Source organism: Lithobates pipiens, unplaced genomic scaffold (assembly GCF_037356315.1).
Source record: "Lithobates pipiens isolate NorthernLeopardFrog02 unplaced genomic scaffold, aLitPip1_a1.2 Scaffold_23, whole genome shotgun sequence".
NCBI lineage: Eukaryota > Metazoa > Chordata > Amphibia > Anura > Ranidae > Lithobates > Lithobates pipiens.
The window spans coordinates 335,804,619-335,820,581 of record NW_027507785.1 but is presented as its reverse complement, the minus strand read 5'-3'; the positions used below and the strand labels follow the sequence as shown (position 1 = coordinate 335,820,581).

The 15,963-nt window shown below is 55.7% G+C and overlaps 1 protein-coding gene across 2 annotated transcripts in view; it reads right to left on the bottom strand.

Annotated features, from left to right (window-relative positions):
- LOC143926742 (uncharacterized) overlaps positions 1-15,963 on the bottom strand; it is a 41,648-nt gene that overhangs the window by 12,844 nt on the left and 12,841 nt on the right. Inside the window, exon 1 of one of the 2 annotated variants that reach the window (XM_077450777.1) lies at positions 10,747-10,843. The exons of the other annotated variant lie outside the window; for it this stretch is intronic. Within the exon in view, the coding sequence (XP_077306903.1) occupies positions 10,747-10,828 (82 nt within the window). The 5' untranslated portion in view covers positions 10,829-10,843. Of the gene's footprint in view, positions 1-10,746; positions 10,844-15,963 lie in introns of those variants that run through there. 2 annotated transcript variants of the gene reach the window in all.

The following is a 15,963-nucleotide window of genomic DNA, read 5'->3' as shown; positions in this document are numbered from 1 at the left end:
ACGCAGACCGCCGGGAGAATTCTAAATATTTGTGCAGACAAAAAAATATCTGCGTCTGAGCCGAGAGCGAGCGAATCGCAACACCGCCGCCCCTCCCCCCACCCCTTAGGGGGCTTCTAATTATACAGAATTCAAAGACCGCTACAGAGAAGAATTCTGGATCCTGGTCAGGGCAATGTACAGAATACACAGACCCCCCCAAAGCCACTGCTCTGCCACAAGTTACCCCCGACTGCCCTGTGCCATCCTTACATTGCCCTTCTGACCCCCGTACACTGCCCGCTGCCCTGTGCCATCCTTACATTGCCCTTCTGACCCCCGTACACTGCCCGCTGCCCTGTGCCATCCTTACATTGCCCTTCTGACCCCCATACACTGCCCGCTGCCCTGTGCCATCCTTACATTGCCCTTCTGACCCCCGTACACTGCCCGCTGCCCTGTGCCATCCTTACATTGCCCTTCTGACCCCCATACACTGCCCGCTGCCCTGTGCCATCCTTACATTGCCCTTCTGACCCCCGTACACTGCCCGCTGCCCTGTGCCATCCTTACATTGCCCTTCTGACCCACGTACACTGCCCGCTGCCCTGTGCCATCTTTACATTGCCCTTCTGACCCACGTACACTGCCCGCTGCCCTGTGCCATCCTTACATTGCCCTTCTGACCCCCGTACACTGCCCGCTGCCCTGTGCCATCCTTACATTGCCCTTCTGACCCCCGTACACTGCCCGCTGCCCTGTGCCATCCTTACATTGCCCTTCTGACCCCCATACACTGCCCGCTGCCCTGTGCCATCCTTACATTGCCCTTCTGACCCCCGTACACTGCCCGCTGCCCTGTGCCATCCTTACATTGCCCTTCTGACCCCCATACACTGCCCGCTGCCCTGTGCCATCCTTACATTGCCCTTCTGACCCCCGTACACTGCCCGCTGCCCTGTGCCATCCTTACATTGCCCTTCTGACCCCCGTACACTGCCCGCTGCCCTGTGCCATCCTTACATTGCCCTTCTGACCCCCGTACACTGCCCGCTGCCCTGTGCCATCTTTACATTGCCCTTCTGACCCACGTACACTGCCCGCTGCACACCAATGCAACTTTGGACTGCTTAGTCGCATGACAAGTCGCATCCCATGTATTCCAATGGGTGCGTCTAAATTGCCACGATTCAAGTTCAGCGACAGGGGGGAAAAAATAAAATATATATATATATATAGTTCCTGCACTACTTATCTACGAATCTCCCAATCACAGGTGTGGGACTCGTCCTCGGGCATCAAAGTCGCAGGGCAAGTCGTCCTCCATGATGTTTCCCAATGAGAACCCTTCATATCATCACATACCAGCGACTTCAAGGTAGTTCCTGCGCTATTTTGGTCCGACTTTCATGCAACTTGGAGGGCCACAGACTTCAATATTAACCCTCAGAAGTTGCATTAACCCCTTCAATAAACAGGCAATTCACCCCCCTTCCTTCCCAGACCGACTGTCAGCTTTCAGCGCTCTCGCACTTTCAATGACAAATTGTGCGGTCGTGCGACACTGTACACAAATGACATTTTTATCATTTTCTTCACACAAATAGACCTTTATTTTGGTGGTTTTTATTCATTTGAGGAAAAACAATATTTTCTTCTTTACATTTTAAAAGAAATCCAATAAAATCGATTTTTTTTCATAACATTTAAATAAAAATGTATTCTGCTACATGTTTTTGGTAAAAAAACAAAACAAAAACAAACAATTCTGTTAAGCGTATAATCACAGACATATGTACGCAAATGATCATTGGGACATGTGATTTTAGTGGGACATTTTGTTTACAGTAGGCTGGTGATCAGTGAGAAAAAAGCTTCCGCGCACCTCTATCTCCGCTCCCGCGTCGACCCTTCCGCGCGCCTCTACCTCCGCTCCGACCCGGCCCTTCCGCGCGCCTCTACCTCCGCTCCGGCCCGGCCCTTCCGCGCGCCTCTACCTCCGCTCCGACCCCGGCCCTTCCGCGCGCCTCTACCTCCGCTCCGACCCGGCCCGGCCCTTCCGCGCGCCTCTACCTCCGCTCCGGCCCGGCCCGGCCCTTCCGCGCGCCTCTACCTCCGCTCCGACCCGGCCCGGCCCTTCCGCGCGCCTCTACCTCCGCTCCGACCCGGCCCGGCCCTTCCGCGCGCCTCTACCTCCGCTCCGACCCGGCCCGGCCCTTCCGCGCGCCTCTACCTCCGCTCCGACCCGGCCCTTCCGCGCGCCTCTACCTCCGCTCCGACCCGGCCCTTCCGCGCGCCTCTACCTCCGCTCCGACCCGGCCCTTCCGCGCGCCTCTACCTCCGCTCCGACCCGGCCCTTCCGCGCGCCTCTACCTCCGCTCCGACCCGGCCCTTCCGCGCGCCTCTACCTCCGCTCCGACCCGGCCCTTCCGCGCGCCTCTACCTCCGCTCCGACCCGGCCCTTCCGCGCGCCTCTACCTCCGCTCCGACCCGGCCCTTCCGCGCGCCTCTACCTCCGCTCCGACCCGGCCCGGCCCGGCCCTTCCGCGCGCCTCTACCTCCGCTCCGACCCGGCCCGGCCCGGCCCTTCCGCGCGCCTCTACCTCCGCTCCGACCCCGGCCCTTCCGCGCGCCTCTACCTCCGCTCCGACCCCGGCCCTTCCGCGCGCCTCTACCTCCGCTCCGACCCCGGCCCTTCCGCGCGCCTCTACCTCCGCTCCGACCCCGGCCCTTCCGCGCGCCTCTACCTCCGCTCCGACCCCGGCCCTTCCGCGCGCCTCTACCTCCGCTCCGACCCCGGCCCTTCCGCGCGCCTCTACCTCCGCTCCGACCCCGGCCCTTCCGCGCGCCTCTACCTCCGCTCCGACCCCGGCCCTTCCGCGCGCCTCTACCTCCGCTCCGACCCTTCCGCGCGCCTCTACCTCCGCTCCGACCCCGGCCCTTCCGCGCGCCTCTACCTCCGCTCCGACCCGGCCCTTCCGCGCGCCTCTACCTCCGCTCCGACCCGGCCCTTCCGCGCGCCTCTACCTCCGCTCCGACCCGGCCCTTCCGCGCGCCTCTACCTTTTTAGCGGCTCTGTTCACATCTATGCAGTTGACGTGAGTATCCACAGGGATGACCATCCTGTCTCTTACACATTATTTATTCCTATTATGCAGTTACAATATTATACCACGTGGTTACGTTCCTTTATAGATCACCATTGCATTCGCCCCTGAAGAGTTGTTATACCTAAATACTTAATGTGATTGTAGCCGTATTAGTGCAATTGTGACAGAGAAAATTGAGTACTGTCCGTGATACTTTTTTTATTTGCACTAACATACAATTTTTCAGGACAAGCTTTCGGGTATGTCCCCTTCTTCAAGGTCCAAGCAGTACTGATTTACAAATTTTTAAGCAGAATGTAAAACCAAAACAAAAAAAAAATAAAAAATAAATGATGGAGGGCAGTTGGTGGGTGTGTTGAAAAGCTGGTTTTGTCTGTGTTGCAACCCGCCCGGCAACACAAGCAAAACCGGCCATTCAACACAGGCAAAACCAGCCAGTCAACACCGCAAACCTGCCCGGCAACACAGGCAAAACCGGACCATCAGCACACTGTAAAGCCGCCCCGCAGTAGTAAGGCACAATGTGAGAACTAAATGCCCTCCACTCCCCACCCCCACTTTTTCTATAGGTTTGAATTGTGGCTGGAAAATGGTCTCCCATGGAGAGATGCCTCCTACGATGTGCGCTTGTGCCCCAGTCACGTCACTCCAGCTGATCGGCAAATCAGATGAAGTGCGGCTCCATCCTGCGCATGTGCCGGCACTTTGACAAAACACCGGCTCTGCTTTCCTCATGCAGTGACAGAGCGCGAGAAAAGGAATGCCAATAACCGGCAAGCCTGTTTACATTGTGATCGGCCGCGATTGGCCCTTTACCCCCCGATCTGCGATCAGCCGTGTCCTTGGAGGGGGTGGGGCGGTCCTTCGGTGATGGCGTGGTCATTTAGTAATTAAGGTCACACCTATATGTTTTATATGCATCAGCGTGTCGGACTTTGCAGAGCGACAACAAGTCACATCGAAGGTTGCAGTCGGAGCCTCAGTGCGACTTGGTCCCGCAGACCTCCATGTTATCTCACAGAAGTCACATTGTATCTTCCTCCTCCTCTACAGACACCGCTGAGCGATACAAATATCTCCGCAATATAAACAAAGTCTCCGATCCGCTTCTCACCGGATGATAAAATAAACACGACTAATAATAGACGCGGCGGGAACGCTTCCTGTTCTTGCGGCGGGTGACGCAGAAACGGGCGATACGACGGGACGCAGCTTTGGATAGACTTCAGCCGCTATTCCAGGCTCGCCGCCACGGGCACGTGGGGATATTTTTACCGCCCCGTAGCGTAAACAGCAGTGGGTGAAAGGCAGACGTGTGGATTGTAAATGGGCCGTTATTGCGGGAACAGAATAATATTGTCTCGGCCGGCACAATGGCGGCTGTGTGTGCGGCTCGGGGCTCTGACCGCCGCTCCATCGTACACTGAGAATCCTGTTCGGGCGCACAGTGCGGTCATTGTCCGGTCCAGGAAGAATGTTGTTATAAGGCTGAGCCGCGCTGGAAGAGGGGGACGGGGCCCCGAGGGGGCCCAAGGCTGTACGATCTACCAACACACCCCACAACACTGGCATCTCCGGGGTTAAAGAGGGTCATTTATAGTAACGTGTAACCCTTCCAGGGACAGAGATTGCAGTCCTCCCCTCCCCCGACAACGTCTTCATCTGCTTCCCCCCCCCCCCCCGGATGATGGCACCATCTTTATTCAAGCATCATCTCTTCAATGGTACATTTAATCAGACAACCAACAATCTACAACCAATTTGAGGTTTCCAAAACCAGATTAGGATATGGCTTATACTATTTTTTCATCCTCCCTTCAGTCTTGCACAGGTGTCCCGGCTCCTCCCCCCTTCAGTCTTGCACAGGTGTCCCGGCTCCTCCCCCCTTCAGTCTTGCACAGGTGTCCCGGCTCCTCCCCCCTTCAGTCTTGCACAGGTGTCCCGGCTCCTCCCCCCTTCAGTCTTGCACAGGTGTCCCGGCTCCTCCCCCCTTCAGTCTTGCACAGGTGTCCCGGCTCCTCCCCCCTTCAGTCTTGCACAGGTGTCCCGGCTCCTCCCCCCTTCAGTCTTGCACAGGTGTCCCGGCTCCTCCCCCCTTCAGTCTTGCACAGGTGTCCCGGCTCCTCCCCCCTTCAGTCTTGCACAGGTGTCCCGGCTCCTCCCCCCTTCAGTCTTGCACAGGTGTCCCGGCTCCTCCCCCCTTCAGTCTTGCACAGGTGTCCCGGCTCCTCCCCCCTTCAGTCTTGCACAGGTGTCCCGGCTCCTCCCCCCTTCAGTCTTGCACAGGTGTCCCGACATCTCCCCCTTCAGTCTTGCACAGGTGCAGCGGCTCCTCTCCTGGACTGAAACGGCTTCCTCTGATATCGCCGCACACTGTAAGCTTCTCACCATGTGCATTAGAAGCTGCAGCAAGTAGGATAGAGCCCCGCCCCATTTCCTGGAGGACATCCAGCATCATCTAGCCTTTTCCTCCCCAGCATGACTGTCCACGGCCCCGCCCCTTTCATTCATTGGATGTCAGGTCTTTCAATCAAAGTCTCAGCATCACATGTGGGTGTTTTTTTTTTCGTACTGTCACCAGTCAGTGTCCCTGGTCTCCCCACACCCGTTATATGATGACGCTTTACTGCACTGGTGACTGGACTTTAAAAAATAAATACATTTAAAAATTGAGAATTTGTACGTTTCCTGAATTTCCACAAAATTATGACAAAAAAAACAAACGAAAACCCACCGTACCTCTGACATCCCTCGGACTGTCTGCTTTCCAACAAGGGGTGATTTGGGGGGTATTTGTACCATCCTGGTGTTTTCAGGTCTCAAGGAATTAGATCGTTTATGGAACAGACTTAATAAATAATCACCAAAGAATTGGAGCAGAATTCATTTTGGAATTTTATAACTGAAAAACGAAGAAAAAAAAAAAAAACAACAACCCCCCTCCCCCCACAATTTTCTGCATTTTTCATATAGCAGAATGACGGCGGCAAAGTGGTTTCAATATCCTGACCGGACGGCATCTGACGTCTTCAGGATATCAAGCCGCTGCGCGCCCCGGGGACGCACATTGCGGCCATCTGTGTAATGCGGGGTGTCAGCCTGACACCCCACAACACCGATCTAGGTAAAGAGTCTCTGATGGTGAGGCCGCGTACACACGCGGGGACTGTCTGCCGAAACTAAGTTCGTCAAACAGTCCGCTCAAACTTTTGAATGAACGAACACGCCCACACACGGCACTTTTTGAGCGGACAAATACGGCAAACTTTGTTCGTCGTACTAAGTCCGCGCAACTTTTGAAATGAACGGACTCGCCCACACACGAGGCAACAGTCCGCTCATTTCGAGCGCGTGTGCAGGTAGGCGGGGCCCGCGACGGAGACGTCGCAGGCTCCGCCGCCTGGTATGGACTTAAAGGGGAACCCCAACGCCGAAAAAAAAAATCGGCGTGGGGTCCCCCCAAAGTCCACAACAGACCCTTGTCCGAGCACGCTACCCGGCCGGCCAGGAAAGGGGGGCGAGCGAGCGCGCCCCCCCCTCCCGAGCCATACCAGGCCGCGTGCCCTCAACATGGGGGGTGCCTTGGGGAACATTTTTATCATATATTCCCCCCCCCCCCCACAAATAGAGCTTTATTTTAGTGGTATTTGATCACCTCTGCGATTTTATTATCTCGCAGGGATCTGCAATTAGCTGACCGCCAGCTGTTGCAAAACTACAAGTCCCATCATGCCTCTGCCTCTGGGGGTCATGCTTGTGGCTGTCAGTCTTGCTAGGCCTCATGGGACTTGTAGTTCTGCAACAGCTGGAGGTCCGCTAATTGCATATCCCTGTGCTAAACAAAAAAAATAAAAACTGAAAATTCTGAAACTTTTTTTTTTTTTTGTTTCATTTACAAAACTTTGTAAATGAGGTTGTTGTTTTTTTTTTTTTTTTTTTTTGTTTTTTTTTTTTCCTTTTTCCTTTTTTTTTTTTTTTCCTCCTTCCCTTATGGGGCTGCAATGATGGGCACTGATAGGCAGCATGGATGGGCACTGATGTTCTTGTAATGTATGTCACTGGATGCCAGTCAGTGCCAAATGATAATGCCTGCCAATCAATGATGCCCATTGTGAGCACTGGCATCTATTGTGGGCACTGATTGTCATCCCTGGTGGTCTAGGGTGGCATCCCTAGTGTGGGCATCCTAATGATAATCGATCAGCACAGACCCCCCACCGTGCACCGTGAGAGGAGCAGCAGCGAGTGCGGAAAAGCCGATCGTCGGCTCTCCCTGTTTCCATCGTGATCAGCTGTGATTGGACGCGGCTGATCATGTGGTAAAGAGTCAGGCCGCGTACACACGGGCGGACTGTTCGCTCAACTTTGTCCGCTGAACAGTGTTTCAGCGGACAGTCCGCTCGTTTGTGGGGCTTCAGCGGACAGTTTGACGAACAAAGTTTTTCGGAAATTCCGTAAAACTGTCCGCTGAAACTTGGTTTGAGCGGACAGTCCGCCCGTGTGTAGGCCACTTTCGAAATGAGCAAACTGTTCCCGCTCGGAGGAAAGTCTGCTCATTTCGAGCGCGTGTGCAGGTAGGCGGGGCCCGCGAAGGAGACGTCGCGGGCCCCGCCGCCTGGTATGGACTTAAAGGGGAACCCCAACGCCGAAAAAAATCGGCGTGGGGGTCCCCCCAAAGTCCACAACAGACCCTTGTCCGAGCACGCTACCCGGCCGGCCAGGAAAGGGGGACGAGCGAGCGCGCCCCCCCTCCCGAGCCGTACCAGGCCGCGTGCCCTCAACATGGGGGGGTGCCTTGGGGGAGGGGGGGCGTGCGGCCCCCCCACCCCAAAGCACCTTGTCCCCATGTTGATGAGGACAAGGGCCTCTTCCCGACAACCCTGGCCGTTGGTTGTCGGGGTCTGCGGGCGGGGGGCTTATCGGAATCCGGGAGCCCCCTTTAATAAGGGGGCCCCCGGATACCGGCCCCCCACCCTATGTGAATGAGTATGGGGTACAATGTACCCCTACCCATTCACCTGTAAAATAAAAGTACCCAAAAAAAAAAAAAACAACACACGAGATAAAATATTTTATTGCACAGCTTCGGGGGTCTTCTCGCCGGACTCGCCTAGGCGACAGCGGCGACAGAAGACCGGGCCACCGCCTGCAAAAGAGCTATAAGAAGGCGCGGTGGCCCGGCAGAAGAACCGAAGAGGGGGACAAGACCCCCGAAGTCGGGAGAAGAGGCCGGCGGCGGGGAGGAAGAAAGCCGGACTCCTCCGCTAGCAAAAGAGCTACAAGAAGATAGCGGAGGAGTCCGGCGAGAAGACCCCCGAAGACGGAAGACCCCCGGAGCTGTGCAATAAAATATTTTATCTCGTGTGTTGTGTTTTTTTTTTTGGGTACTTTTATTTTACAGGTGAATGGGTAGGGGTACATTGCTAGCAAAAGAGCTACAAGAAGATAGCGGAGGAGTCCGGCGAGAAGACCCCCGAAGACGGAAGACCCCCGGAGCTGTGCAATAAAATATTTTATCTCGTGTGTTGTGTTTTTTTTTTGGGTACTTTTATTTTACAGGTGAATGGGTAGGGGTACATTGTACCCCATACTCATTCACATAGGGTGGGGGCTGGGATCTGGTGCCCCCTTATTAAAGGGGGCTCCCGGATTCCGATAAGCCCCCCGCCTGCAGACCCCGACAACCAACGGCCAGGGTTGTCGGGAAGAGGCCCTTGTCCTCATCAACATGGGGACAAGGTGCTTTGGGGTGGGGGGGCCGCGCGGCCCCCCCTTCCCCAAGGCACCCCCCATGTTGAGGGCACGCGGCCTGGTACGGCTCGGGAGGGGGGGCGCGCTCGCTCGCCCCCCTTTCCTGGCCGGCCGGGTAGCGTGCTCGGACAAGGGTCTGGTGTGGACTTTGGGGGGACCCCCACGCCGATTTTTTTCGGCGTTGGGGTTCCCCTTTAAGTCCATACCAGGCGGCGGGGCCCGCGACGTCTCCTTCGCAGGCCCCGCCTACCTGCACACGCGCTCGAAATGAGCAGACTTTCCTCCGAGCGGGAACAGTTTGCTCATTTCGAAAGTGGGCCTACACACGGGCGGACTGTCCGCTCAAACCAAGTTTCAGCGGACAGTTTTTCGGAATTTCCGAAAAACTTTGTTCGTCAAACTGTCCGCTGAAACTGTCCGCTGAAGCCCCACACACGAGCGGACTGTCCGCCCAAACACTGTTCAGCGGACAAAGTTGAGCGAACAGTCCGCCCGTGTGTACGCGGCCTGACTCTTTACCACATGATCAGCCGCGTCCAATCACAGCTGATCACGATGGAAACAGGGAGAGCCGACGATCGGCTTTTCCGCACTCGCTGCTGCTCCTCTCACGGTGCACGGTGGGGGGTCTGTGCTGATCGATTATCATTAGGATGCCCACACTAGGGATGCCACCCTAGACCACCAGGGATGACAATCAGTGCCCACAATAGATGCCAGTGCTCACAATGGGCATCATTGATTGGCAGGCATTATCATTTGGCACTGACTGGCATCCAGTGACATACATTACAAGAACATCAGTGCCCATCCATGCTGCCTATCAGTGCCCATCATTGCAGCCCCATAAGGGAAGGAGGAAAAAAAAAAAGAAGGAAAAAGGAAAAAAAAAAAAACAAAAAAAAAAAAAAACAAACAACCTCATTTACAAAGTTTTGTAAATGAAACAAAAAAAAAAAAAGTTTCAGAATTTTCAGTTTTTTTTTTTGTTTTTTTTTTTTTATTTGTTTAGCACAGGGATATGCAATTAGTGGACCTCCAGCTGTTGCAGAACTACAAGTCCCATGAGGCCCTAGCAAGACTGACAGCCACAAGCATGACCCCCAGAGGCAGAGGCATGATGGGACTTGTAGTTTTGCAACAGCTGGCGGTCCGCTAATTGCAGATCCCTGCGAGATAATAAAATCGCAGAGGTGATCAAATACCACCAAAATAAAGCTCTATTTGTGGGGGGGGGGGGGGGAATATATGATAAAAATGTAGTTTGGGTACAGTGTAGCATGACCGCACAATTGTCATTCAAGTGCGACAGCGCTGAAAGCTGGAATTGGTCTGGGCAGGAAGGTGTATAAGTGCCCGATATTGAAGGGGTTAAATACCACCTTAAAGAAAGCTCTATTTTTTTAGATAAAGTGATGACAATGATATACATGTACAGTGTTACATGACTGAGTAATTGTCAGTCAAAGTGTGACAGCACTGAAAGCAGAGAATCGACCTGGGCATGAAAAAAGGGAGGGGGGGGGGGAGTGTCTGGTATTGAAGGGGTTAAGAAAGGCCACACAGCCAATCACGTGAGTGCATGTGGTCAGGAAGAGGCTGCAGGAGATCAGCAGCACTGAGATGCAACAAAGGAAAAAATAAATAAAAAGTAATTATTCTCCTGTATTGTATCTGTACTGCCCCCTCCCCCCCTTTATATTGTAAAGATCTGCGCAAACTGTTGGCCCCATATAAACCCCGAATAATAACAATAAGAGAAACAAAATATCAATAGTAAATGATAGCAGTGCACACGGAATGTTACGTCCTCCGTGTCGCCTGTATCCAGGGGATGATTAGCGGCGGGGTCCGTCCTCGGCGTTGTGCGGCGGCGGGTTGGTGGAGGTCACTCGTCACGTCTCACCTCCTGCGATCGGTAAAAGTGGATCAGCGTTTCCAGGCAACCTCGGCTGGATGATGTCAGGGCAGACAGGTGCGCTGCACATCGCGGGGCCCCGTGGGAGCCTGGCCCCGATTTACTGTCACCTCCAATGTTTGTTCTGCTGCCACCCCTCCTCCGCTGATAAATAAAACATCTGCTGTGGAATCGCTGGGAACGCCGGGCGGGGCGCAGAATATACGGACACGGAGGATTTCCCTTTTAAATTTAAAACCGAATATCCGGCTGTTCTGATAAACCACAAAATCCGTCCTCAGCTGGTATCCCAGGTAGGATCCGCCGGCAGATTCACCGCAATTCCAGAATCACGCAATGCCGTGATTTCTTAATGGAACCCCAAAACGTGGTGCGATTTTTTAGTGATTGTCAAGCGTCAAATTGCACTACTGTCTCTTCTGCCCTTGAAGGGAGAGTCTCACTCTTCCTGCTGCATGAATAAAATGGAAATAATTGTACAAAATTATCGCTTATCAGTTTGTAATATGACAACGTGATCGGAACATAACTTCAGCTGCATCTTCTGACTGCATATTTGCTGCAAGTAATCACTGCCCAAGATTATTTTTTTCCCCCATAATCTGCTCAGAATTGCCCCAACCTCTCACTTGAGCTCCTCCCCTTCAGTCTTAGAGTAGGAATAAAAAAAGAGCTGAGCGCAGCGAGGCCGAGCCCAAAGCGTGGCGAGTGAAGCGAGGGGCCCTCTAAAATTCACAACCTATGTCCGCTTGGATGGTGGGGCCACCACCTCCACTCACGGCGCAGGCGCCGTTCAGCTTCGGAGATTTGCATGCGCAGTACGGAGCGGACACTATTTGATGGGCGGACACTATACGGCAGAACACCGGCCCCTCCAGTCTTGCACAGGCCTAGCGGCCCCTCCCCTTCCGTCTTGCACAGGCCTAGCGGCCCTCCCCTTCCGTCTTGCACAGGCCTAGCGGCCCCCTCCCCCTTCCGTCTTGCACAGGCCTAGCGGCCCCTCCCCCTTCCGTCTTGCACAGGCCTAGCGGCCCCTCCCCCTTCCACAGGCCTAGTGGCCCCTCCCCTTCAGTCTTGCACAGGTGTCCCGGCCCCTCCCTTCAGTCTTGCACAGGTGTCCCGGCCCCTCCCCTTCAGTCTTGCACAGGTGTCCCGGCCCCTCCCCTTCAGTCTTGCACAGGTGTCCCGGCCCCTCCCCCTTCATTCTTGCACAGGTGTAGCGGCTCCTCCCCCTTCAGTCTTGCACAGGCGTAGCGGCTCCCCCCCCTTTCAGTCTTGCACAGGCGTAGCGGCTCCCCTCCCCCTTTCAGCCTTGCACAGGCGTAGCGGCTCCCCTCCCCTTCAGCCTTGCACAGGCGTAGCGGCTCCTCCCCCTTCAGCCTTGCACAGGCGTAGCGGCTCCTCCCCCTTCAGCCTTGCACAGGCGTAGCGGCTCCTCCCCCTTCAGCCTTGCACAGGCGTAGCGGCTCCTCCCCCTTCAGCCTTGCACAGGCGTAGCGGCTCCTCCCCCTTCAGCCTTACACAGGCGTAGCGGCTCCTCCCCTTCAGCCTTGCACAGGCGTAGCGGCTCCTCCCCCTTCAGTCTTGCACAGGCGTAGCGGCTCCTTCCCCTTCAGTCTTGCACAGGCGTAGCGGCTCCTCTCCTGGACTGAAATGTCTTCCTCTGATTTCTGATTTCACCGCACACTGTGAGCTTCTCACAACATGGATTAGAAGCTGCAGCAAGTCAGAAAGAGCCCCGCCCCATTTCCTGGCTGCAGGACGCCCAGCATCATCTAGCCTAGTCCTTTCCAGCCTGTCTCCGCCCCTTTCAATCATCTGATTTCAGTTCTTTCAATCACAGGCTCTGCATCACATGTGGGCGTTACCTATGCAAATACAGCCTGTCTGGAAACACCCCCTCCTTCAGATACCCACCATTTTGATATTTGCATAACTCCTCCACTACTTGCATCAGGACCTTTCACACTGGGAGCGTTTTTCAGGTGGTGTATGCACCCCTCCTCCACCGCCCCCGCCCATTGAAATCAATGGGCAGTGCTGCCGAAGCGCCTGCAAAGCACCTCAGCATCGGCGCCTTTAACCCTTTAAAAGCGCCTCCAATATGACGGTAAAGCACCGCTAAAACTAGCGGCCGCCCTGTCAGTGTACATGCGCTCAAAAGCTGAACTCCAGGAAAGGATAGAACCACTTTCAGTTTTTATTGCAGTCTCCTGAAATGGACTCTCACTTCCTGTCCATGTGCCCCCCCCCCCCTTTATGTCCTGGTGTCACCGCGACAGGAAGTGATGGAAAAATAGCCCCATTAAAATCAGTATGAGCAATAAAGACCTGTCAGAGGTTCTAACCCTTCTTATCCCTATCCAAAAACAAAGTTATGGCTGGCTGGACAGTAAAATGGCGGTGCAGACCGCACGCTCGCTGGAACACCCCCTCCCCCCACCATGGTTTTTGCTAAGCCCAGGAACGTCGGCGCCTTTGTGAACCAGTGAATTGGCAGCTTCTCTCCAACACTTCCTTGTCACATTTTATCTCTCCTCATCTACAAACCAAAAATAGACCCGACACCCCCCCCCGGGGGTCGCAATGAGACTCAGAAACCGTCAAAACGCCGTTCGCAGCGACTTGTGAAATCCCGGCGGAGGGGGGAGGGGGAACAGGAAGGAAAAAAAGATTCCTCGTGGCAACTTGTAGAATTGATGGCCGGCGGCTGGGAAGAGACAATTATCTGGCAAGTCGGAGCGCAGAGCTGACACTCCATGAGTGCGATGTGTGACTCCGTGTACAATTAGTGGGGAGGAACTCCGCCCCGGGGGGGGGGGGGGGGACACGGCTACAGTATGACAGGTCAGAGAAAAGACAATTCTATCCCAATCCCCTGAAGGACGCAACCAGGACTCGGAATTTACGGTGCAGATTTTTCCTGAAAGACGTTACAATAGCAGACTGTGCAACCAAAACCCGCACAGCCACCGCACAGCAACAGAGACACGAGCCGGGGGTACAAAGCGCTACGAAGACACGAGCCGGGGGTACAAAGCGCTACGAAGACACGAGCCGGGGGTACAAAGCGCTACGAAGACACGAGCCGGGGGTACAAAGCGCTACGAAGACACGAGCCGGGGGGTACAAAGCGCTACGAAGACACGAGCCGGGGTACAAAGCGCTACGAAGACACGAGCCGGGGATAAAAGACACAAGGCGGGTATACAAAGCGCTACAAAGACACGAGCCACGGATACAAAGCGCACCACAGACAAGAGCCGGGGATAGCGATAATTGGATGCAAAATCCAGCAGGCTGGTTGTAACCAAAATTGAGCGATCAACTGGTACATTCAGGCTGCCCACACACGGTTCCTGCTGAACTGGCCGAGGTTGGCCAGCCTTAGTAAATCATCCCCATGTATCTATTCGCACTCCTCTTGTATCTGTTCTGTAATCTATTGCTCAGTCTCGGCTTTGATGTCTCCGTCCCCTCCCCCCCTCAGATTTTATTGTTTCTGTACAGTAACTCTCTATCTTTGTGTCCTTCCAGGAGTCATCGATCTCCCCCCTCCAATTCTCCTCCATTCCTCCAATTCCCTCCCCCCCCCCCCCCCAATTCTCCTCCAATTCTCCTCCTCCCCCCCCCCCCCAATTCTCCTCCCCCCCCCCCCCCCCCAATTCTCCTCCATTCCTCCATTCTCCTCCATTCCTCCTCCCCCCCCCCCAATTCTCCTCATTCCTCCAATTCCCTCCATTCCTCCTCCTCCCCCCCCCCAATTCTCCCCCATTCCTCCTCCAACCCCTCCAATCTCCACCCCCCCCCCAATTCTCCCCCATTCCTCCTCCACACCCCCCCCCCAATTCTCCTCCACTCCTCCTCCACACCCCCCCCCCAATCTCCTCCATTCCTCCTCCACACCCCCCCCCCCCCAATTCTCCTCCACGCCCCCCATTCTCCTCCATTCCTCCTCCACCCCCTCCAATTCTCTCCATTCCTCCTCCACACCCCCCCAATTCTCCTCCACACCCCCCCCAATTCTCCTCCATTCCTCCTCCACCCCCCCTCCCAATTCTCCCCCATTCCTCCCTCCAACCCCTCCAAGTTCTCCTCCCCCCCCCCAATTCTCCCCCCATTCCTCCTCCACCCCCCCCCCTCCCAATTCTCCTCCATTCTCCTCCACCCCCTCCCAATTCTCCCCCCATTCCTCTCCCACCCCCCCCTCCCAATTCTCCTCCATTCCTCCTCCACCCCCCCCTCCCAATTCTCCCCCATTCCTCCTCCACACCCCCCCTCCCAATTCTCCTCCATTCCTCCTCCACCCCCCCCCTCCCAATTCTCCTCCATTCCTCCTCCACCCCCCCCCCTCCCAATTCTCCTCCATTCCTCCTCCACCCCCCCCTCCCAATTCTCCTCCATTCCTCCTCCACCCCCCCCTCCCAATTCTCCTCCTCCACCCCCCCCCTCCCAATTCTCCTCCATTCCTCCTCCAACCCCCCCTCCCAATTCTCCCTCCATTCCTCCTCCACCCCCCCCTCCCATTCTCCTCCATTCCTCCCTCCCACCCCCCCCCTCCCAATTCTCCCCCATTCCTCCTCCACCCCCCTCCCAATTCTCCTCCATTCCTCCTCACCCCCCCCCTCCCAATTCTCCCCCCATTCCTCCTCCACCCCCCCCTCCAATTCTCCTCCATTCCTCCTCCACCCCCCCCTCCCAATTCTCCTCCCATTCCTCCTCACCCCCCCCCCTCCCAATTCTCCTCCATTCCTCCTCCACACCCCCCCTCCCAATTCCCCTCCATTCCTCCTCCACCCCCCCCCTCCCAATTCTCCTCCATTCCTCCCCCACCCCCCCCCTCCAATTCTCCTCCATCCTCCTCCACACCCCCCTCCAATTCTCCTCCATTCCTCCTCCACCCCCCCCCTCCCAATTCTCCTCCATTCCTCCTCCACCCCCCCCCTCCCAATTCTCCTCCATTCCTCCTCCAACCCCCCCTCCAATTCTCCTCCATTCCTCTCCACCCCCCCTCCCAATTCTCCTCCATTCCTCCCACCCCCCCCCTCCCAATTCTCCTCCATTCCTCCTCCACCCCCCACCCCGCGTCCCAATTCTCCTCCATTCCTCATCCACCCCCCCCCTCCCAATTCTTCCTCCATTCCTCCTCCTCCTCCCTCCATGCCCCCCCCCTCCCAATTTCTCCTCCATTCCTCCTCCACCCCC